At 39.0% G+C, this 25,448-nt stretch overlaps 1 protein-coding gene across 1 annotated transcript; it reads left to right on the top strand.

The window, feature by feature from the left end:
• The first annotated feature begins 7,822 nt into the window (after positions 1–7,822).
• si:ch1073-13h15.3 (inactive all-trans-retinol 13,14-reductase) lies at positions 7,823–25,248 on the top strand. Its single transcript, XM_056469933.1, has 8 exons — positions 7,823–8,072; positions 12,509–12,691; positions 14,278–14,519; positions 18,374–18,569; positions 19,769–19,966; positions 23,075–23,194; positions 23,642–23,794; positions 25,184–25,248. Exons 1-8 carry the CDS (start codon positions 7,916–7,918, stop codon positions 25,246–25,248), a joined length of 1,314 nt encoding a protein of 437 aa, XP_056325908.1. The 5' UTR covers positions 7,823–7,915.
• The last annotated feature ends 200 nt before the right edge of the window (positions 25,249–25,448 follow it).

Genomic DNA, 25,448 nt, shown 5'->3' with positions numbered 1-25,448 from the left:
GCTGTGCTTTCTTCGTCAGCTGAGGAAGTTTAACCTCCCAAAGGAGCTGCTGAAACAGTTCTACACCTCCATCATTGAATCAGTCATCTGCACATCAATAACTGTCTGGTTTAGCTCAGCTACTAAATACGACCTCCAAAGACTACGTCGAATAGTTCGGACTGCTGAGCGAATCACTGGTACAACCCTTCCTACTCCCCAAGAACTGTACTTATCCAGAGCGAGCAGGAGGGCTGCCAAAATCACTCTGGACTCCTCACACCCAGCACACTGCCTCTTTGAACTTCTACCTTCTGGTCGACGCTACAGAGCACTGCGCACCAGAACAGCCCGACACAGAAACAGTTTCTTCCCTCAGGCAATCCATCTCATGAACACTTGATGATAATAATTGTGGAGCCAACATCACTACTTGCACTTTTATACACATATACACTTATTTAACAACACACTTTACATGCCAATTTGCACATAACAGCTGCACATATAACGTTGTATATAGTAATAAACACGTACATACACTTGTCAATCTGTATATTTGCACTCACTACTTCTATTTTTTTTTTAAATATATTTATTATCTGTTTTTTGTCCTGTCTCTGTAATCCTGTTGCACTGTAGAAGCTCTGTCACCAAAACAAATTCCTCGTATGTGTGAACATACCTGGCAATAAAGCTCTTTCTGATTCTGATTCTGATAAGTCAAAATGACATGATTACATCAATTAAAATAAAAATTACATCACAATTCCTGGGTGAAAAAAGCTTGCTTGTTTAAAATGAGGACCGAAAGAAAGAATTTGTAAGCTGCGTTATGTTTACTACACCCATAATAACCCATAATAGTATTTCTTTCGCATCACTATGGCAACCACTGTTTGGATAACATATTTTAAAGAGCAATTTCAGATTCATTTTCCCCCCAATTGCATCGGGTGGCGGTTTTTAGGCAGGGATGTCAGTTGGTCATGATAACGGGTGTGATCTTTCATTAGCACTCTGTATGCGTAAACCTCCGCATGTCGACCAAATGAGTGGCTGCTCATTGGCTGCTGTGATAACGAGATTTGTGTGTCAAGACCTTTTCTGCGTCGCTGAACAGCATCTGCTTCCTGTGTCTCAAGATCTTAAGCTCATTCTCTGATCCTCATCTTGAGCTTTTTATCCTGTAAGCTCCTTTTCCAAGTTTGTACCGCTGTCCCACTGCCTCCTATTTAGATACTGAGGCAGTAATTGGGATGAACTGCAGCTCGTGTGTGTGTGTGTGCGTGTGTGTGTGTGTGTGTGTGTGTGAGCAAGACCCAACAACAAGATTATTTCAGTTTGTTATCGAACGATTTGCTTATACGGTTTCCAGGATTTGCAGGGACGTGCTGATAACTGAGATATTAAATAATAATTGAATACATCTCTAGGATGTGTCACATTGGATAGTCGTGGAGGATGTGAGCTCACATCTAAAAGCAAATGATTAGACTCTACGAAATGTTGGGTCAATATAGACAAACCATATCAAAAGGTGTGATTTGAATTCAATTGAAAAAAAATAACCCAACATTGGCTTTGATTGGGGAGGTTCCGTGTTTTCCCAATGTTCGCATTGGATTCTTCCAGAAAGACATGCGCTATAGGTCAATTGGATGCACTTATTGGTGTGTGTGTGTGTGTGTGTGTGTGTGCGTGTGTGCATGTGTGCGTGTGTGCGTGCGTGTGTGCGTGTGTGCGTGTGTGTGCGTGCGTGCGTGCGTGCGTGTGTGTGTGTGTGTGTGAATGAGAGAGTATAACAATGCTTGGGTATCATTAAAAGGGCATCCACTGCATAAAATATATGCCAGAGTAGTTTGTGGTTCATTCTGCAGTGGTCTAAGGGACTAAGCCAAGGGAAAATTAATGAATTAATGGCTTTGGTAGGTCTATATTTGACCCAACGTTGGGTTACATGTAACATTTTCCTATTTTCATTTCATTTTCTTCTGCTTTTCTGGGGCTGGGTCGCGGGGGCAGCAGTCTTAGAAGAGAACCCCAGACTTCCCTCTCCCAAGACAACTCCTCCAGCTCCTGCGGGGGGATCCTGAGGTGTTCCCAGGCCAACCGAGAGACATAGTCCCACCAGCGTGTCCTGGGTCTTCCCCGAGACCTCCTCCCGGTGGGACATGCCTGCAACAGCTCCCTAGGTAGGTGTCCCGGAGGCATCAGAAACAGATGCCCAAGCCACCTCAGCTTACATCTCTCAATGTGGAGGAGCAGCAGCTTTACTCCGAGCTCCTCCTGGGCGACAGAACACCTCACCCTATCTATCTCACCCTGCCACCCAGTGAAGGAAACTCATTTCAGCCGCTTTTATCCATGATCTTGTCCTTTCGGTCTTGATCCAAAGCTCATGATCATAGGTGAGAGTAGGAACGTAGATTGACCGGTAAATCGAGAGCTTTGCCTTTCGGCTCAGCTCCTTCTTTACCACAACGGACCAGTATATCGATTGCATTACTGCTGCCGCTGCACCAATCCGCCTGTCAATCTCACGATCCATCCTTCCCTCACTCATGAACAAAACCTCAAAATACTTAAACTCCTCCACCTGGGGTAAGGACTTTCCTCCAACCTGGAGATGGGAAGCCACCTTTATCCGGTGGAGCACCATGGCCTCGGACTTGGAGGTGCTGATTCTCATCCCAGCCACATCACACTCTGCATCAAACCGCCCCAGTGCATGCTGAAGGTCATTAAAACATAATTTTTGTCTTTTATTTTTGTCTTGCCGGCTTTCTGGAACAGTTCTTCACCGAACTCGAAGCCCGTCATCGTGGTCAACTCCACTCAGCGTTTCAAATCCTCTGATGTACGCGGCGAGCCAATGGCCAAACTGGTAACAGCGGGAAAGCCAACCATACGGAGGTAAGCGGACAGCTGGTAAGCGGGAAAAGGAACGGCGTCATACCGCCCTGTAGCATTCGTTTTAAAGACGAACCATACGTACTTCCATAATTCTCGATCTCCAGAAATGTATATAGGGCTACATTTTCAGATGGTGTAAGACATAGGCCAAAAGTTAGATCAAGATGTTTAAGATAATGCGTTGTATAATAATAATAATGACAATATTAATATTAATAATAATAATAATAATAATAACAATGTTGGATAAAAGTTTGTAACAATTCTAATATTAAATGTTATTGTGTTGCATAAATATGTCATCAAGCAGGCCGACTTGCACATGCAATTCTTATCAACATATGTCAGTCATAAAGTCACATAGAGATAAACTCAGTGCAAAGCGCAGGATGTTTGGTTTATCTTAATTACCTTATCTAGTACCGATAACAAGAATAACCTATTTCTACATTGCTGCTTAAATCGAGGAGATGAAAACTCATTGCAGGTAAGATATAAAGATAAATACTTCTGTTGATCATGTCTCAAAAACTTTTGTGTATTGTATCACAAACAAAGCATCTTGTCATTGTGTTTTCTACATTCACCAGGTCATTATTTTCCCATGCTGGTCTGAGAATGCTTTGAGATGTGTCAGTGTGACATTTATCAGTGTGACATTTGTGCGTGTGTGTGTGTTTATATAGTGCAGAAAAAGAAATGTTACACAACCTCAATTCCGGCGCAAGACTTTAACTCTTTCTGCTTCATCTTATCCAGATCGTTATAATGACACTTTTAGTCCTTGGTTAATATTTTTAAAGAGTGAAGACAGATTAGAATTCCAGCTTTCATAATATCTTATCGGAGATAAGATATTGGATATGTACTAACTTTGCCAAGTTTAACAAACTTATCAGTAGTAGCAGATTTGTACAACATAGGCTCATTCTGAAAATGTAGCCCTATATACATATCTGGAGATCACGAATTATGTAGCCAGAGGTACATATGGCTCCATTTCATCTTTAAAACAAACTATTCAGGACGGTATGACGCTGATCCTTTTCACGCTACCCACCGACCGCTTACCTCCGTATGGAGGTAGCTTTCCCGCTGTTACAAGTTCGTCCAATAGCTCGCCGCGTACGTGGGAGGATTTGAGATGCAGAGCGGAGTTGACTGTGACGAATCGATCTGATTATGTACCCCTATATGCATTTCTGGAGAGCGTCAAATATGTCGGAGTGTAATGGATGTCCTTCTGCATTGTGTTTGTTGGTGTTAATAAAAGGATCCATACAGCAATGTACTTGAACTGGAATTTATTATTGTATTACTCCTGTATAAAAAAAGCATATGCAACAGACATCAGTTCAATAAACCTTCACAGCACAGCGATGTCTGTTGATCAGTACACAATTTTTAAACTCATTTGTCAAGGAAAGTGCAAAAATGCTACATGAACCTTCTCAAAAATACGTTAATTTTGACATTTTATTTCTGAAATCCATATAATATTGGTATTTGTCCAGGTAAATGCTTTAGATATTTGAACTAAAAATCTGACAATTTGTGCATTGCAGTATGTCCCTATTTCATGTGCATTTAAAAATAAAGTACTTTTAAGGACTAGTGCTTTAAGTTTTAAAAGATAATACTTTTTTCTCCCCGAATTATCTTCATTTTCTGAGCTGTTTGTTTTACTGATTTACTTTTCTGAACTTGATTTGTATTGAATGCATTGAGTTTGGTATCATTCCAGAACCTCAAAATTCTCATATTTGGAGGAAAATGATCATACATGAGTCAAATGGAGAGTTTACAGCTATTATCAAGACAAATAGTGTTTTGACAGTGTCCATATTATCGCAATACGTTAAAAAACGAAACAAAAAAAAAACCTTAGAGCAGTAGCTGCATCCCAAATCGCATACTTATGCACTATTCGACGCCATTTTGTAGTATAAATAGTGTAAGCAGTGCGTTCACACTGAAAACTCTAACAATAATAAGTGCACTTTAATTACCCAGATGATGCACTCATTCAGCCAGTAAAATGAAGTGTGGAATGATGGACACTTCACGCACTCACCGACCGCAGCTTTGCTCACGTAGCGGAAGGGGCGGAGCTATCGGACGCACATGTTGGATTACTTTATTTATTTAGGATTGTGAAAGCAAAATTTCCATGCGAGAGTGATTATAGCGCTTCCTGATGGTGAATGCGGAGGTATTATTGATAGTTTGGTCATTTATTTCACCGATTCGGCAACCGTCAAACGTCATCAGGGAAACGGTTTGAATTTCCGCTTAGTTAAAACTACATCAGTGTTCCATCTGGGATGACACTACATACTTATACTATGCTGTTGAGTGTGTAAGTGCATAAGTACACAGTGCGATATAGTGTGCCATTTGAGACGCAGCTAGTGTTTCTCAACCACGTTCCTGGAGGACCACCAGCACTGCATGTTTTGGATGTCTCCTTTGTCTGTCACACCCAATACAGGTGTTTTAGTCTCTGCTAATGAGCTGATGATCCAAATCAAGTGTGTTTGGTTAAGGAGACATGGAAAATGTGCGACGCTGGTGGTCCTTCAGGAACGTGATTGAGAAAGACTGCCTCAAGCTGCGGTCACACTTGACTTTTACTCTTTAAAACATGGAGCAATCGCTCGCTTTTTTAATGTCTATTCATCTTGTTTATTCCCGCCCCTTTTCGCAGAGCCGTACGACAGAATTTCGCAGACACAAAGATCAGTGTGACTGTAGCTTTAGAAGGTTCAAACTCCACCCCTGAGTCGCTGTCATCGGACACCTGCGTGTTGCCAGATATTGAGGGATTCATTTTGCGGTACAAATTGGACTGCAGCATAGTGCGGCTTGGCTTGAAAGCGGTGCACCCTCCTGAAATTGTAACACACTCTGAGTTGTGCATGAGCCTATTCAGAGTATCTGTTATGAGCCGATTTCGTGGCTTTGTTTTGATGAGATTAACTTTAGAAAAACACATTCACATGACGCATTTGATCAATGGCAAACTCCTCTGTCCTTCTCACCTCCCTTTTCAGCAGTACTTTTTAAAACTTAATTGCTTAAACGATCAACCTGACGATTCAACCTGAAAACTACTGACCTAAGCATGGCCATGAGCGGCAGGAATGTTAAGAGAGAGACATTCTCCACGTTGATTGGCTGAGAAGATGTGAGGTAAGATGAGATTCTCCTCACAGTAGATCAATAAGTATAGAAGCCCTAAAATTACGATGAAATTCATTTGAAATGCCATAAAATTCTGAAATTATCGTACATCATAGAATTTTTTTTCAATATTGATCATACAGAGGTCGAAATTATCATACAGATGTGATAATTATCGTACGTCTGGCAACGCTGGTTTGGTTCTGCAGTTTTCCAATCCGACACAATATTTTCATCTTACTTTTTTATTTTTGTTTTATTTTTATTTTCTATACTTTATCTTCTTTACTTTGTAAAATAATGGGTGACACAGTGGCGCCTCGCAGCAAGAAGGTCGCTGGTTCGAGCCTCGGCTGAGTCAGTTGGCGTTTCTGTGTGGAGTTTACATGTTCTCCATGTGTTCGCGTGGGTTTCCTCCGGGTGCTCCGGTTTCCCCCACAGTCCAAAGACATGCGGTACAGGTGAAATGGGTTGGCTAAATTGTCTGAATGCAGGAATGTGTGGATGTTTCCCAGGGATGGGTTGCGGCTGGAAGGGCATCCGCTGCGTAAAACATGTGCTGGATTAGTTGGTGGTTCATTCCGCTGTGGCAACCTTGGATCAATAAAGGGACTAAGCTGAAAAGAAAATGAACTTTGTAAAATAAATTACGTATTTTGAAGCGGCAAGGTGGCTCACTTGTTAGCACTGTCACCTCACAGCAAGAAGGTCACTGTTCCAGCTCCGGCTGGGCCAGTTGGCATTTCCATGTGGAGTTTGCATGTTCTCCCCGTGTTGGTGTGGGTTTCCTCCGGGTGCTTCAGTTTCCCACATGCGCTATAGGGGAATTGATTAACTAAATTGTCAGTAGTGTATGAGTGTGTTTTGGGTTGCGGCTGAAAGGGCATCCGCTGCATAAAACATTTGCCAGAATAGTCGGTGGTTCATTCCGCTGTGGCGACAAAGAGTGAATGAAAAAGAGTGAATGAATAACGTTTATTTTACTTTATTTAACTTTAAACATAATTTAAAAATTCTGCCAACATTTAGTACTCTCCCTCCAAAACAATTACAGCTGAACATTGGAAAATAAAAGCAGCCATTGACTTCCATTCAGTTTCTACTAAGAATTTCAAGAGCTGCTTTTATATTCATCATTTTCCAGAATATCTTGTTTTGTGTTCAACAGAAGAAAGAAATTCATAGTCTAGAACAGGGATGGGCAAACTCGATCCTGGAGGGCCGGTGTCCCTGCATAGTTTTACACCAACCCTAAGCAAACACACCTGCTTGTAGCTTTCTAGTGATCTTGAAGACACTAATTAGGGTGTTCAGGTGTGTTTGATTAGTGTTGGAGCAAAACTCTGCAGGGACACCCGCCCTCGAGGATCGAGTTTGCCCATGCCTGGTCTAGAAGCATGTGAGCCTGAGAAAATAATTAGGAAATTAATTTGTGGGTGAACTGTCCCTTTAACAAGGAGTTTTTCTTGAAAAGCAAAAGGCAAAGTGTGTCTAAACGATCTCTGGGGTTCATCGTGCCTGAAATCAAATAAACAAGCTGTTTTTGTTTACCCCCAATAATCTAAATGTTTATTTAGATGAGACTGGATCTGAATGTGGACTAGAGCTTGTACTACGTTTACCACTCTTATCTTGATCGATTACATATGACAATTAAGTGTTGCTTCACTCATTCGCTGAGACCTTTGGTCCTCTGCTTGCATATAAAAGAAGAAGACTTGCAAACATCCTTGCAGAAGACTCCTTTCTCTTCATTTACTGCTGAAAACTCCAATAGTTTTTGTCTATATATAGATTTTGTTTGTTTGTTTCAGGGTGAAAACGACGGTCCTTCAGGATGTGGCTGCTGATTTTTTTGGTCTCCGTCTTGATTTGGGCTGGAGGAACATTCTGGTTTCTGTTCAAAAAACCAAGTCCGTTTTCAGCTTCATCAGTGAGGCCTGCAGAACCCTTAGAGCTGGACCAGAAGAAGAGAGATAAAGTGCTGAAACAAGGTGAATACATCAGACCATCTTTAAATACTAAATGCTTCTCTGACCTGAGAACGACCTGAGCATGTTTTAAGCCGGTTCTGCTAATCTAAAAGCCCATGTGCAATCTCTTAAAGGGATAGTTCACACAAAAATGTAAATTCTGTCATTATTTACTCAGTGATTTACTGGTTTCAAACCTTAATGGGTTTCTTCTTTTGAAAACTAAAGAAGATAAAACAGGTATCTATTGACTTCCATAGTGTTTGTTTGTCCTACTATGGAAGTCAATGGTTACAGGTTTCCAGCATTCTTCAAAATATCTTCTTTAGAGTTCAACAAAAGAAAGAAACTCTTCAAAGTTTGAAACCAAAAGAGAGATGGTTAATTGTCATTTTTGGGTGAAATATCCCTTTAAATGTATACTTCTGTTTTTATTTTCTGTCAGTAAATGTCATTTCTTAAAAAATCTATTAGCGATAGTCAACATAGGCTTATTTTGAAAACGTAGCCCTATATACATTTCTGGAGATCGCGAATTATGTAGCCAGAAGTAAATATGTCTGCATTTTGTCTTTAAAACAAACGCTATGGGGCGGTGTGACGCCGTTACTTTTCGCACTTACCAGCTGACCACTTACCTCCGTATGGACAGCGTTCCTGCTGTTGCCAGTTTGTCCGGTAGCTCGCTGCATACATTAGCAGACTTGAGACACAGAGAGGAGTTGACCTCGACAACGGGGTTCGAGTCTGGTGAGGAACGGTTCCAGAAAGCAGATAAAACAAAAACAAAAGCCAAAAAAATAAAATAAGTAAATAACAGGGTGAGAATGTGGTAAAATCTGAAAACGTGGTTAAAAAATCAGGTGGCCACGAGAGCTTTTCCTTTTTTTGGATTGCTTTTGAAAACGCCGTGGGTTGAGGTTTAGGGAAGTGGGTGGGCGCTGGTCAATCGGTGCTATTTAAAACATTGGTCGGTCGGTCGGCCAGTCAGTCAGTCGACAGTGTCCTCTGGTTGATTTACGCAAAAACAGCAGGCGCAAATGGCATTTGCGAGAGAAATTTGAGAGCTGAAAAAGCGCACACAGCGTCCTCTGGCGGATTCATGAAAACAAAAAAAACTGTAAAAAAAAAAATAGCTCCTGGGACGCATTTGCTGCTCTCCAGAAATTTATATAGGGGTATTAATCAATAAAGAGACTGGCTTTAGTTAGAAAAACAGCATTGATAAATTAAATTATTGTTATTTATTTTTTTATTTAATTCTGTGCGACACATCTTTGATTATAAGAAAAGAATATGGCGGACTTATTACTTAATGCTGCCACAATTATGTGAAAAAAACATACTTTATATCTGCTGCTAGATACAAAATTTTACATGAAATTAATCAGCTGTTATTAAGCTGAACCAAATACAGAAACATCAAGAAATACAAACAAAAATGTATTTATATGATGGTAAAATATAATACACATCAACCAATTATTCCAGATTATGCTAATTCATTTCATATACATTTTTTTTTATATATTTTTGTAATTATTTATATGAACAGCACGGTGGCTCAGTGGTTAGCACTGTTGCCTCACAGCAAGAAGGTCGCTGGTTCGAGTCCCGGATGGATCAGCTGGAATTTTTGTATGGAGTTTGCATGTTCCCCCTGTGTTGGTGTGGGTTTCCTCCAGGTACTCCAGGTTCATTCCGCGGTGGTGACCCCTGATGAATAAAGGGACTTAAACTTGAAGGGATAGTTCACCCAAAAATCTAAATGTACTCACTTTACTCATTCTCAAGTGGTTTCAACCCTTTATAAGGTAATTGTTTAACCTTTATAAAGTAACCAGCAGTCATTGACATCCATAGTAGAAAAATGAACATACAATGGAAGTCAATGGCGTCCATATTTTGACATTTTTCAACATAACTTGAACGAATGAATGAAGGATGAGTAAAATATGCCACATTTTTAATTTTTGGGTGAACTAACCCTTTATCTTCCCATTGTAAATCAAGCTTACTATAAAGAAATTAAGTGCACTGTTTTAATAAGAGACCAATTAAGAACTGATCTGTGCATAAAGCATGTTTATAATGTATAATATTAAATATATATTCTTATATCTTTATTTAATGCCCCACATAATGGCATATATCAGTATATGATGATGTCATTTCCCTTTAAGGCTTTTAAAGAGACAAATTAAAAGTCTTCTTACAGTCCAGACATTACATTTGCTATTCATATCAGATAGCATACAAAGAACATATAGGCTGTTTAAGGTAATCTAATTAGGTAAAGCAGCATATTATCACAATGCCATTGTAAAACAATTAGCATGCGTGTCGATGGCTATGCTATATCTTAACTAGATTACCCAGTTGTGATAACCTGTGCATTTCTTTTGTTTAAAGCATTTTAGAGATTACGAAGATAGAATTTAGTGAGGTTTTGGGGCCATTCAAATTCTTTATCATTATAAAACACTGGTCTTTTCATCTGTCACGGTTTTTTGGTGCAGTAAAATATTACATAAAATTGCATAATCACTATTGCTTTGAAGTCATTTACTCATATTCATGGTCAGGAACACATCTGTCAAAAAATATACATATACACCTATATATATATATATATATATATATATATATATATATATATATATATATATATATATATATATATATATATATATATGTACACATGTACACATACATATATATATATATATATATATATATATATATATATATATGTACACATACATATATATATATATATATATATATATATATATATATATATATATATATATGTACACATACATATATATATATATATATATATATATATATATATATATATATAAATATATAGTTGTATAAGTATATTTATATATATATATATATAGTTGTATGTGTGTATATATATATATAGTTGTATACGTATATATATATATATAGTTGTATATGTATATATAAATATATATAGTTGTATATGTATATATATATATATATATATATATATATATATATATATATATAGTTGTATACGTATATATATATATATATATATATATATATATATATATATATATATATATATATATATAGTTTTATACGTATAATATATATATATATATATATATATATCCATTAATGTGCCTGGTTGTATGTATGTAAACTGAATTGTGTGCATATACAGTAATATTATAGATCAGTGGTGGAAAGCATACTGAAAAATCATACTTTTAAGAGTTCGCCCTTAGCTAATGATTGATTATGAAGCGTGTTTGGCATGTTGTCCCGGGAGAGAGCCCTGAGCTTGTGACATACTCGAGCCTGGGGCTCCCCACCATTGCAGGGCGAGAGGGGAGTCCGAGTTCAGGTAGGTCTCGAGAACTCCCCCTGCTTGATAATGTTGGAAGTAGATCGTGAATGCTATGGAGTGTCTATGCTGTCAATTTAGCTTTGTCAATTTACTCATGTTACATATTTTTGGTCTGTGGGAGGAAACCGGAGAGCCAAGAGAAAACCAAAATCCAATGTCGACATATTTACGACAAATACTGACATTTATTCGTCAGGTATGGCAACCAAAATCCAACGTTTGATAGATGTCATAGTGGTAACGTTCACACGACGTCAAGCTGTAATATCATTCGACGTTGATATTTGGTTGATTTTAGGTTGGACGTTGGGCATTGATGTCGGCCTGACATTGGGTTCTGATGTCAACCCGATTTTTATTTCCAAACAAAATGTAACGTCCCCACGACGTTGGGGTACAACGTCAATCTGACATCTTGTTGACGTCTTGTGCCTGCTGGGTGTTTAAGGCCATTTCGGTCTTCATACAGTAAGCATCAGTCATCTTCTCATCAGTGACATGCATCTAAACAGTCTCTGGGTCAATGCGTGTAAAGATTTTGGACATCTTTTGGACACTTTTTATGCTTCGAAATGGTTTGCTGCAATTATAAATCAGCGATTTACCTTCTATGTGCGTTTTGATTGGACAGGAATCACAGGACGGATTCTTCTAATCCACATAGACAGGAAAAAATAAAGTAGTGACTGCAGACTGAAGGAAAGTAGTGGAGTAAAAGTACCAATACAGCACTAAAAATGTACTCAAGGGAAAGTAAAAGCACACATTTTTAAAACTACTTGGAAAATTTTGAATTCTTGAGAAAAACTACTCAGTAACTTAAGTTTGAGTATTTGTAATTTGTTACTTTACACCACTGACTTTAATAATGTAATTGCAATACTGATTAAGTAAATAAACCAATGTAAATAAATAAGACTTTCTCCAGAAGAAAAAATATTATATGTTATATATATGTTATATGGTATATTATGCTCTGTTAAACTTCATTTGGGAAATATTTGAGAAAGAAAACGGAGGGCTAATAAATTTGACTTTAACTATATTTACGTACATTATATGTTTCTAGGATTTACCAAGGAAAAGATTCCAGCGAATCTTGATGCGATTATAATCGGAAGCGGGATCGGAGGAATGACGGCTGCAGCCACAATGGCCAAATCAGGGAAGAAAGTGTTGGTTCTGGAGCAGCACGACGTGGCAGGAGGCTGCTGTCACACTTTCACCGAGAAGGGCTTCGAGTTTGATGTGGGTACGTACAAAATCTCCTACAGCAGAGCTTCATATTAGGATAAAAAAAAAATAATCACCTCAAAACACAAGACAATCACCTCAGTCAGTCACAACAGAATCACTGCGCTCTATTTTAATGATCTAAGCACATGGTCTAAAGCAGGTGCAATATAGGTCTGAAAAAACAGTCTGCGCACCCAGCTCATTTTCTAAAAGGGTTGTCCTTAAACTGTGTCCTAACAAGGCGACAGGATTCCAGCAACAAGCAATTTGGCTGTCTGCACCAAACACGATGCGACATGACAGAAACATTTAAATACCGTTCATTCATTTACATATCTTCCACTGCAATCCCAATAAAATGGTAAAGGCTTTTAATGGAATTAATATGTATTAAACCTCTTTAGCAGTGTCCTCTGAGTGATTAACAGGCTGAGTGACTGATGTTGTTGGTTAGCACTATGTCACAGTTCTAACTTTAATTTTCAAACCATCTGCTAGTTATTAGGAGCATTTTACATAGAATAAAGCACATAATCTGAACCTGAGGTGATCAATGCCATAGTAGATTATGCTGCTGCTCTGCTCCAATGTTGCGGAAATAGATAGTATTTCTAAAATAGAAATTTTGCTTGTCACAATCTCAGATGGTGGACAAAAACTTCTTTTAACATGTAAAAGAGGCAACTTTTATTGGGTGTCAGAGTGCTGCGTCGCGTGTGGTTAGGAACACAGGTGTTAGGAAGATATTTCTGTGCTGCTGCGCATCCCTGTCTGTGTAATAAGCAACGTGTACATGTGTTTTGGACCTGCCTATCACTAAACAAACTTTTTAAATAACGACAAAAAAAATCTGCGCCATTGACATTGGAACAGCATTTGGTTGGTCAAGGGCATGGTCTATTTAAGCTGCTTCACAATAGCAGCACGCCAAAAATGTACACGCCTCCTTTTCAGACCACCACACATATAGGCACACTAAGGGGCACGAATTCATTTGCTATTTAAATAATGTGTCACTTAATTGTTTCTACAAATTTAAGTGAGTTGAACATAAAACAATTAAGTTGTCCCAAAAAACCCCCACAAAATTGTGTTTTCAACTAATCTTTATTAAGTGGTTTGAACCATACTACAAAGTGATTTTTTGAGTGTTTGTTAAAGTTTAATTTCAGTTCATTTACTGATATTTAACATTATTTTTAAGATTTATATATCAAAAATATAGCTTTCTTTTACAGACATGACCCATAAATAATCATCTGTTATTTATTTTTGGGAAAATATGGTGTACATAAAGCTGTTATAACAGTTACTTCCCAGGTTTCCTGATAAATCTTAAATATTATGCGAATTTTACTTCAATTCATTTAATTTGTATTCGTATAGCACATTATTACAGTACAGTCAAAATCAGAAAGGTTAAGGTCTTGTGTATATACACATATTAAACCTGTAGTTATACAATATATAGTGTTTTGTTTTTTTTTTCAAAAAGAGGATGCCTGTGTGTATACTTGGAAAGTGTTATAAAAATATATAAAATAAATGAGTTGTTACTAAAATATAAATCACTAACGTGAAAGATTTTCCCATATATTAAAGGACTCCACTACTTCGGTCAGCTGCATGAAAACGGTCTACTTAAGATTGCGATGGACCAGATCTCAGAGGGTCAGCTGGAGTTTGTGGAGCTGCCGCAGCATTTCGACAGTATTGTGATCGATGATAAAGGCAAACGGAGAGACTACCCCATCCTGAGCGGCCGGGTGGAGATGGAGCAGAACCTGAAGAAACTCTTCCCTAACGACGTGAAAGCTGTGGAGGAGTTCTTTAAGGTCATGAAGGTACAGCATCTTTATCTCATACACAATATCTGTAAGGTGTCGTTTTAGGTGAGGATTGAACCCGGGTCTCTTGGACACAAAGCTGGGGCTTTGATTAGAAGATTACTGAGCAGAGCAGAAGATTAATAGATTGAGGCTTTGGTTTCAGAAATAATAAACAAATGATCTTTACTTGACAACTAGATTGCAAAGTACAACAGAAATGACTGAAGCCAAGCTTCCAGTAAACAATAGGGATGGCTGACGTGAAACTGACGTTTCGACACAGTGTCAAGATCCCGAAGCGCAAGTGTTTCGAAACACTGTACCGAAGCATGATCCGAAACACCAAGGTCACGTGACTGAAGTGTTTCGAAACATCTGGTCACATGACTAAAGCGATTAAAGCATTGATCAGTTCAGAACCGTTTCGAGACCTGGAGAATCTGCATTTGACTGATAGGGTCAGTTATAAATTTCTGTCTCGTATGGCCTAGTGGATCGTCCATGTGTGTGTTGTTACAGGCTTCAAATGACATTTGGGTTCGATTCCCGACTTGTAAAAATACTCCAAAATCATGATTTTATGTATTTTAATCATGTTACTGTTTATGGTGTACTCTAGATATGATACAGCTGCAGATACGCAATCAATTTAGAGCATAATTTTTGTAAATGTAAAACAATAATTAATATTTTTACAGTACTGTGATGGTTGGGTTTAGGGTTGGGGTAGACGTTCATAAAATACAATAAATGGGAAATTTAATGAATAACATAAATAATTCTTGTTAACTTCTGTCCACAACTGTATATGATCTATCAACAGCCCTGTTTTATGACCAAAACAAGCCATATTTATTCACAAAGTGTTTATTCGAATGTCAGACTAATGTTGAAACAGAACGATACACGAACAAAGAATCTCAAACTGATATTAAAGCATTCAAAACAGCTATATCAGCCTGGATTCGAACCAACAATCCCCACATGGTGGTCAGGAACCCTAATCACTCCACTATATCACTTGAGGGTTCATTCTCACAAATTCTTGGTTTAATACCTCAATCTGTTCAATTGTTCTTTGCTGAAGCTGTTCCAGTGCAATACATAAAAAAATTACCACTAGGTGTCACCGTAGAGTGGGGTTTCGAAACTTCGACACATTTGCTTCAACTGTTTCAGTGTTTCATGAAGCCTCGCTTTGCCCACCACTAGTAAACAAGCAAAACAAATACAACAGTCACTTAGCTTCTCTAGACAATCTGGAGAACACCGGGCAGTAATGGCTCAAGACTGAACACAGTAGCTTGTAACACACACACTTATATAGGGCAAAACACAGGTGTTGCTAATCAAGCTTGAGTGGTGGCACACAGCAGATGGTGAGAAAGTGGTGCCATCCACTGTTCCGGAGGAACCATAGAAATGGGATCCTGTTGTGCGAGAAGACAGGAGCACCTCCTTCTGGTTAGGAGGGGGATTACAGCTTAAAGAATTCTTACAATATCAATCTGCACTTTTACACCTTTAAATTACAACCTCAAATCAGAAAAAGTTGGGACAATATGGAAAAATGCTGATAAAAAAGAATTGAATTTTCCAAATTTACTATGACTTGTATTTCATCGCAGACAATATGAACACAAGATATTTCATGTTTTATCCGGTCAACTTAATTTCATTAGTTAATATACATCCTTTCCTGTCATTCAGACCTGCAACACATCCCAAAAAAGTTGTGACGGGAGCAGTTTAGGGCTAGTAATCAGGTAAACTGGTTAAATAATGATGTGATTTGAAACAGGTGATGTCAACAGGTGATTGTAATTATTATTTGGTACAAAAGCAGCTTCCAGGAAAGGTCTAGTCCTTTAGGAGCAAAGATGGGCACAGGATCGCCAGTTTGCCAACAAATACGTGAGAGACTTCTTGAAATGTTTAAAAACAGTGTTCATCAATGAAAGATAGGAGGACATTTGGATATTTTACCTTCAATAGTGCAGAACACCATTAAAAGATTCAAGTAATCTGGAGGAGTTTCAGTGTGTAAAGGACAAGAGCGCAAGCCTAAGCTGAACAACCGTGATCTCTGATCCCTCAGGAGGCACTGCATCAAGAATCCTCATTCATCTTTGGCCCCGTTAACACTAATGCGTTTTCATTTTAAAATGCATACGTTTTGCTATGGTTACGCCATCCGTCGACACTACGCCGGAGTTTTCGTGCCAAAACGGACGTTTGGAATCGCTGAAGAGGCTGTTTTCATTTCATAAAATGCTGCTGCTCCGTCTCAGTGTGGATGAGGGAAAACGGAGACATCTGAAAACGTAGGTAGAGCTGAAGACATTCGCCTATCTGATTGGGGCTTTTTTCCTCAATATTAAGTAGCCTACACACAGTTCAGTCCTGCATCCTCTCCTTGTAAGTTCAGACTTCGCAAGTTTGATATGGAAAACAGACTCTCAAGGATACGTCGGGTAAATCTTCAAAGGGAAACGTGTAATTTATAACCTTATTCACTTTATCCTGGATACTTACGTTGTTTCTTTATCTTAACAATAAAATGAAAACATGACATAAGGAACTGCTATTTTCATTTTTATATTAACAACTTAACAGAAGAAATGTTGCGGCATCATGCCGCATATATGAGCGTCATCTTCACTGTATGCATATTTATAACAAAATGGAGCCTGTAACATTACTGCCTCCTTTCATTCTCATTGAAAATACGAAACGAATTCTGTCTTTTGCTGAATATCAGTTTTAATAATCAATAATGGCCATTATAAAAGTATAACGTACAATAAGTTTACATAATATAGCAAATAAAGGCAAACGATCAGTCAATATACAGAATGTACATGGTTACATTAATTAATAACTTATCTTTGCGCTCAGCCAAAACACGTTACCTGAGAACAAGTAATAGATTCAAACGACCAAAGTCGGGGAATATATCGTTAGATATAGACAACAAGATGATTAAATATCATGTTTAACAAATACAGTGAGATTGAATCCAGCGGTAAATCCTTGATGAACAGTCTGACGAGCACAGCTCTCATCTGGCTAGATATGCTGCAGCACATGCCAGTGTGTGTGGTCACGGGATGTGTGTTTTCAGTGGTGTGGTGTAGACGCAGAGTTGTTCAGAAACGCTGGGTGAAACGCTAGTGTGGACGTGGATCGTTGTCATTCTAAAACGCCGTTTTAAAACCAAAACGCATTATCGTAAACGGGGCCTATAAGCAATATCACCACATGGGCTCAGGACTACTTTGGCAAACCTTTCTCTAGTACCACAATGCGTAGTTACATCCACAAATTCCAGTGAAAACTGTACTGTAAAGGCAGCCCTATGTTAACAGTGTCCACAATCGCTGCTGACTTCTCAGGAATGGACCATTCTAAATGTGTACTGTGGTCAGATTAATTAGTACTTCGGGTATTTTTTGGGAGAAATGGACACTGTGCTCTGGACCAAAGAAGAAAAGGAAATCCCTACCTTTTTGTATGTATTTGCATTTTCTATACTGTCCCAGCTTTCTCTGATTTGGGGTTGTACTTCATTCTATGTGAATTACGAATACCAAAAAATATCCGCATGAGGACAAAATGTACTGGTATTGCTATACTTTTGGCAACATTTGGTCCCCACAACGTGACGAATACAAGGCACACACACATATACACATGGCACAGAGAAGTAACAGTAGCATTAATCACTCAATCACTATAAAACCAAACAACCATGTGTAAAACAGACAATAATGCAATATAAGGTTGTAAAATAAATGCTGACTTTCAATTAACCACTTCTTTACATGAATCCATTAATACAGCACCTGTGTCTTCTGTTTGGTCCACAGCTCACAGCCAGGAAGACGCCGCTGATGGCCATCCTGAAGATTATCCCACAGTGGTTTGCTCTCTTTCTGATCAAAAGTGGAATCGCTAACCTGATCTCGTCCATCTTTCGACTCTCAGACTTCAACGCTACTGAGATGAATTACAAACTGACCAGCAACAAAGACCTGCACTTGATCTTCTCCTATTTCTTCTATGGTGAGACTTGCTTTTTTCAAGTTTTAAGCAAATATATTACCCCACTTCTTTAAAGAGCACCTATGAGTAATTTACCTGGAGTAATATCAACACAAGAAGTCTCTTTTTCTAAATTTCCTGCCGCTAAAATAGGATCCAAATCCCAGTGACTTTGAGGCCCAGTTTCTTTGCAAATCCTGTTCTGTGGACATGTTTACTGAGGTTTACATGTTACTGAGGAGATATGTTAATACGCTCCTGTCAATCAATTCAGTGGGCGGAGAAAACCACACTCCTGCGTCACTATGAACATATTACACAATGCATCACGGTGTCGATACTTTCCAAGCATGCAACATAATTCATTCATTCATTTTCCTTCGGCTTAGTCTCTATTTTAGAGGTCGCCACAGTAGAATGAACCGCCAACTATTCCAGCATATGTTTTATGCAGAGGATGCCCTTCCAGCTGCAATCCAGTACTGGGAAATACCCATACACACTCATTCACACACACACACACACACACACACACACACACTCTCATACACTTCGACCAATGTACGGGGGGAAAACTGGAGCACCTGGAGGGAACCCATACCAACATGTGGAGAACATGCAAACTCCACACAGAAATGTCAACTGGCCCTGCCAGGACTCAAATCAGTGACCTTCTTACTTTGAAGCGACAGTACTAACCACTGAGCCACTGTGCCGCCATGCAACATAACATATTATTCATTCATTCATTTTCCTTCGGCTTAGTCCCTTTATTAATCCGGGGTCGCCACAGTGGAATGAACCGCCAACTTATCCAGCATATGTTTAGACAGTGGATGCCCTTCCAGCTGCAACCCATCTCTGGGAAACATCCATACACACTCATTCACACACATACACTACGGACAATTTAGCCTACCCAATTGACCTAAAGCGCATGTCTTTGGACTGTGGGGGAAACCGGAGCACCCGGAGGAAACCCACGCGAACACTGGGAGAACATGCAAGCTCCACACAGAAACGCCAACTGACCCAGCCGAGGCTCGAACCAGCAACCTTTTTGCTGTGAGGTGACAGCACTACCTACTGCGCTGCCCATAACATACTATTCAAAACAAATCTGCTGGTCATTTTTACACATTGAATTAAACATGAACACATTTTCCTTGTAAAGTGTGTGTGCACTAATACAACAAAGGTGTTTCCGTGAATCTGCTCAGGTGTTGCTCCGAAAGACTCCAGCTTCATGATCAATGCTCTGATGCTGCACCACTTCAAGCGTGGAGCGTATTATCCTAAAGGGGGCGCCAGTGAGATCCCCTTCCACGTTACTAAAGTCATACAGAAATATGGCGGCAGTGTGCTGGTCCGGGCCCCTGTGAGCCGAATCCTGGTCGATAACAAGGGAACTGCATATGGTGAGTACAAAAGACCTCAAAGTTTATATATAGTTGAAGTCAGAATTATTAGCCCCCGTGTATATTTTCCCTCCTAATTTCTGTCTAACGGAATTTCTGAAGATAATAGTTTTAATAACTCATTTCTAATAACTGATTTATTTTATCTTTGCCATGATGACAGTAAATAATATTAACTAGATATTTTTCAAGATACTAGTATTCAGCTTAAAGTGACATTTAAAGGATTAACTAGGTTAATAAGGGTAACAAGTTAGGGCAGGGCTATTCAATTGGCGGGCCACATGCGGCCCAGAATCAACCTCAGAGCAGCCCAGCCCGTGGTTCCGCCATAGATAAAAAATTAATACATAATATTCATTAATTGTTATTTATTATAATTTAATATATTATATTAATATAAATATAAAGTATTTATTATGTCTATGGTCCTGCCAAAAACGCAAATACCTACGTAAATTACGCAGCCTGCAACACGCAAACAATGCAGAGCGTGCCCGATTGGAAGAGGTGTGCCTGAGCAAGGTTCACTTGGGCTCAGGCGAGGTACACTTGTAGAGTACAAAGCGTACCTGAGCCCGAAACTGAAGACGAGACGTGACTTTTAAGGGCCTGTTTCATATGAATTTATTAATCATTCTTACTGTTTAATGAACGCAAACTGTCGTAGATTATTAAAGATGCAAACCCCTCACTGCACCACAGCTGCACCGTTAGCAAACCTCCTAATTCCGGCAGTATGAGGATTTTATGATTGTTTATGAGCGTCAAAAGTGGCGGATCTGTTCGGTGAAATATTTGACTGCGTGTCACTGCATCCTAAACCACTAAAATGATAAAACGATATAAAGAAATCTTGACTGCGCTGAGCGAGAGCGCTTCTTAAACTGAACAGCGCATCATCGATGATGTAAGCGTGCTCAGGCCCGAATGTAACTTGAGTGCGGGCCGTCGGGGGAGCCGGGAGGGGGGACAAGCGAGCTTCAGCCCAGTTCAAGGCAACTGTACATAGTGTGAGTACGCCCTCAGATTCTGTTCATTCAGCTCTTTTTGTATGCACCTTTCGCTCTGCAAACTGACCAAAATTAAAAGAGAAACAACGAATAAACCTCATGCTTTTCAATAAATTTTTTTGTGTTGGTTTTAAAATTCGTCTATATGAGCTAATTTGCCGCTAAAATGACTGGCCCAGCTAATCTTCTTGGTTTGACAATCTGGCCCAACTAAATTTGTAATTGAATAGCCCTGGGTTAGGGTAATTAGGCAAGTTAATGCATAACGATGGTTTGTTCTGTAGACTATCGAAAAAATATTGCTTAAGGAGGCAAATAATATTGATCTTAAAATGGTTGTAAAAAATGTAAAACTGCTTTTATTCTGGCCGAATTAAAACAAATAAGACTTTCTCCAGAAGAAAAAATATTATAGGAAATACTGTAAAAAATTCCTTGCTGTTTAACATCCTTTGGGAAATACTTGAAAAGGAAAAATAATTCACAAAAGGGTGAATAATTTTGACTTCAAATGTATATATAAACATTTTCTCAGATAAATATGCGCAGTACACCTACATATATTATGCAAATACAAACTTTTATTTTGCATGTGATTAATCATTGTCCCGCACAAATTGAAATATTTAGTTTGATCAAACTTAATTTATATTTGTCCTCATTATTGTAGCCCTTTCCCACATCAGCTAAAATCTTTTCGTATTTACACATTTGTTTGAAATCAGAGTTTTGTGACTATTTTTTCAATTCAATTCAATTCACCTTTATTTGTATAGCGCTTATACAATGTAGATTGTGTCAAAGCAGCTTCACATAAAAAGTCACAGTAAATAGGAACAGTGTAGTTCAGTTTGTAGTGTTTAAGTTCAGTTCAGTTTAGCTCAGTTCAGTGTGGTTTAATAATCACTACTGAGTGTCCAAATATTGAAGAGCAAATCCAACGATGCGCAGCTCTACAGATCCCGAACCATGCAAGCCAGTGGCGACAGCGGAGAGGGAAAAAAACTTCACTAATGGCGGAAGTGAAGGAAAAAAAACCTTGAGAGAAACCAGACTCAGTTGGGCACGACCATTTTAATTTCTCCGCTGGCCAAACGTCTTGTGCAGAGCTGCAGTCTCAGTGGCGGAGGCTGGAAGCTGGCCTCAGCGAAGACTCGTCTGTCTCTGGAGCGTCACAGGAATCAGTCTCATGTTCTTCCACTCCTCCATGACCATCACAGTAGCTGCTCAGGATTCGACCAGGTCCAGGATATAAAAAACCTTGCGATCATCTCGTCGTTGGTCTTGGATCGAATCAATGACTCTGCATAGTCTGAGGGCCTCGGGAAGAGTATCCCCAGGTGGAAATGGAGAATAAAGAAAATAATGAGCGTAGCTGATTTTCACAGTGTATATCAACAAGATGCATAACCTGTGTGGAAATCCGCTAAGTGGTGCACTAAGTGTATGCTTTACTGAACAGATAGGTCTTTAATCTAGTTTTGAATTGGGAGAGTGTGTCTGAGCCTCGGACGTTATCAGGAAGGCTATTTCAGAGTTTAGGAGCCATAAATGAGAAGGCTTGACCTCCTTTACTACTTTGCTATTCTAGGTACTACCAGAAACCCTGAGTTTTGAGAATTTTTAGTTTGGTTCATGGCTCGTAAACTTTTTGCTTATCCCATTAACTAAATAAATTGCTTGGTTGTCCTTGATCATCTCAGTCTGGTTTTATTTTGCATTTAAAATAGTCATTCATTCATTCATTCATTTTTTTTGTTGGCTTAGTCCCTTTATTAATCCGGAGTCGCCACCGCGGAATGAACCACCAACTTATCCAGCATATGTTTTACACAGCGGATGCACTTCCAGCTGCAACCCATCTCTGGGAAACATCCATACACACACTCACTCAAACTCATACACTACGGACAATTTAGCCTTCCCAATTCACCTGTACGGCATGTCTTTTGACTGTGGGGGAAACCGAAGCACCCGTAGAAAACCCATGCCAACACAAGGAGAATATGCAAACTCCACACATTAAAATAGTCAGTTTCTATATTATACCTTAAATCGTGAATAAAAAAAAGTGCTAATGTATTTTGACTGACAGGAGTGACGGTGAAGAAAGGTGAAGAGCATGTGGAAATCCGAGCTCCTGTCATCATCTCCAACTGCGGGATCTTCAATACTTTCCAGAAGCTTTTACCTCCAGAAATACAAGCCAAGCCAGGTGAGGTGCTTCAGTCAGGTTTATTCTAGTGAGCACCCACTGTTCATAGACTACACTCATGTGAACATGTATTGAATTTCATAGTTTTTAGTATCAGGCCTTAATAATAACTATAGGGCCCTTGGCAGATCTTAAAATTGGGAAGATACAACCTCAGATGAACAACGTCACATCACATCTCACACCTTACATTTGATAATTTATTGAACAAAAGTAAAGGCAAGATATGGTGTTGCCAAGCCAAGTATTTTTTACACAAGTTAAAGATTTGTCATATTAATTCTTTCATTTTCCTTCGGCTAGTCTCTACATCCACCAAGACTTGTCATATTGCATTAATATTTATATGGTTGTGTTATAATTTCTTATGTCCTGATAAATACAATTAGAATCTAACAGGATATCCTAGTCTCATGACTGTACATGCACTATTTTCTTACCTTTAAGAGATTCAGAGTCGACTGGACATGATGAGGCCTGGTAAAGCATCATTCCTCCTCTTCTCTGGCTTCGATGCCACTCAGGAAGAGCTGGGCATCACCCCCACCAGCATCTGGCTCTTTAAATCCAACGACATGGATGGCATGTCAGTATACAAGTGTTTTCTTTACACCTATTTTAGCTATATATTTTAATATTAGATTTAAAGGAACTCTCGACTTTAGAAATCTCTTATAGGAGGAGGCTCGATGCCCTGATGTACACACAACTATGTATATACAGCATTAATGAGTACACATTCTTTTGAGAATGAATATTTATGTCCATTTTTGAGTGAACATAGACAATAATTTTTGGTTCGTATAAACAAAACTGTTTTATTAAACTGTTATATCTACTAAAATAAGAGTTTGGTCACCTGACATCTTAAGATAATACACTGTTATTATATAATATATAATTATATAATATATAATTATATAATATACTGTTATAATATAGTTTTGTTATTACAAACTACAAAATTTCAACATTATAGATTGTGTGTGTGTGTGTGTGTGTGTGTGCGCGCTTCCGTTGATTTTTCCTGTTTACTAAAATTGTATCTAATATTTTTGGCATTTCTGTGTGGAGTTTGCATGTTCTCCCTATATTCGCGTGGGTTTCCTCCGGGTGCTCCAGTTTCCCCCCACAGTCCAAAGACATGTGGTACAGGTGAATTGGGTAGGCTAAATTGTTCGTAGTGTATGAGTGTGAATGAGTGTGTATGGATGTTTCCCAGAGATGGGTTGCGGCTGGAAGGGCATCCGCTGCATAAAACATACGCTCGACAAGTTGGTGGTTCATTCCGCTGTGGCGACCCCGGATTAATAAAGGGACTAAGCCAAAAAGAAAATGAATGAATATTAATTTGGGAGTACAAATTTTTGCATTGTTAAGTTGTTTTGTTAGATTAGTTCCAGTTTTGGTACTGACTAATCTAATGTGTATATGCTAATATATTATGTGAGCATTATACACAAATATCACAGCGATGTTTGGTGCAAAAGAGCGAGAGCGCGAAACGTAGATTTGCAAGTGTAAAACAGCGCTTGAGACTCTTGGGCGACCGTTTTCAATTTTCTCTTGTAGCCCCGCAATTTTTATATTTTGCCGACGGGAGCGGCCCTCCAGATCATCAAGCTTGACGTATAGGGCTTTGTTGGCGGCCACGATGTCCTTGCAGAGAGTTTCTAACTCGGAAATGCGGTTGTCATGCCCTCGAGATCGGAGATACGGGAGTTAGTTTCGGTAAGCGATGCTTGCATTTGCGACAAAGTTATTTCGATAGAGTTAAATCTGTCATTCATCGACTTATCCATAGCTTGAATAGATGCTTGGATTGCTGCCAAGATTGGGGATAAGGCCGTGGTCTCGTCGTTGACAGCACTAGCCGCTTGTTCAGTCAGAATTTGTTTCTCCATTGATTGTTCGTCTGCATTGGCTGGAAAAGCTTAAAAAGGTGTCGTTTCGTTTTGATTATGATTAAATTAAGCTGTTTTTTTCGAGGTTTTGGAGGAGCTCCTCAAACTACGTCTACTCCATTTGGTGCTCTCGAGCGCCCCCTCGCTTGAGACTCTTAACGGCAGATTCGAGCCGTTGCAGTAACGCATTTGTGTTCATGCTTAGAAAAAAAAATTTCTGGATGCAGGTGTGTGAATGTGTTTTGCACCATATTCACTGCAACAATAGTTGCAAAGAGCATGAGCGGATGAGTTTCTGTATTTGTGATTCGTCCGATGGGATTTGTGCACCTGCACTGAAGGATCTGAAA

Source organism: Danio aesculapii, chromosome 12 (assembly GCF_903798145.1).
Source record: "Danio aesculapii chromosome 12, fDanAes4.1, whole genome shotgun sequence".
Classification (NCBI taxonomy): Eukaryota; Metazoa; Chordata; class Actinopteri; order Cypriniformes; family Danionidae; genus Danio; species Danio aesculapii.
The sequence above is the reverse complement of the archived record's forward strand: the minus strand, read 5'-3'. Positions and strand labels throughout refer to the sequence as shown.

Coding starts and splice junctions, on each gene's coding strand:
- si:ch1073-13h15.3 (XM_056469933.1), top strand. CDS start 7,916: ATGTGGCTGCTGATTTTTTTGGTCTCCGTCTTGATTTGGGCTGGAGGA. Junction 12,692..14,277: donor GGGCTTCGAGTTTGATGTGG/GTACGTACAAAA, acceptor CATATATTAAAG/GACTCCACTACTTCGGTCAG. Junction 14,520..18,373: donor AGTTCTTTAAGGTCATGAAG/GTACAGCATCTT, acceptor TTTGGTCCACAG/CTCACAGCCAGGAAGACGCC.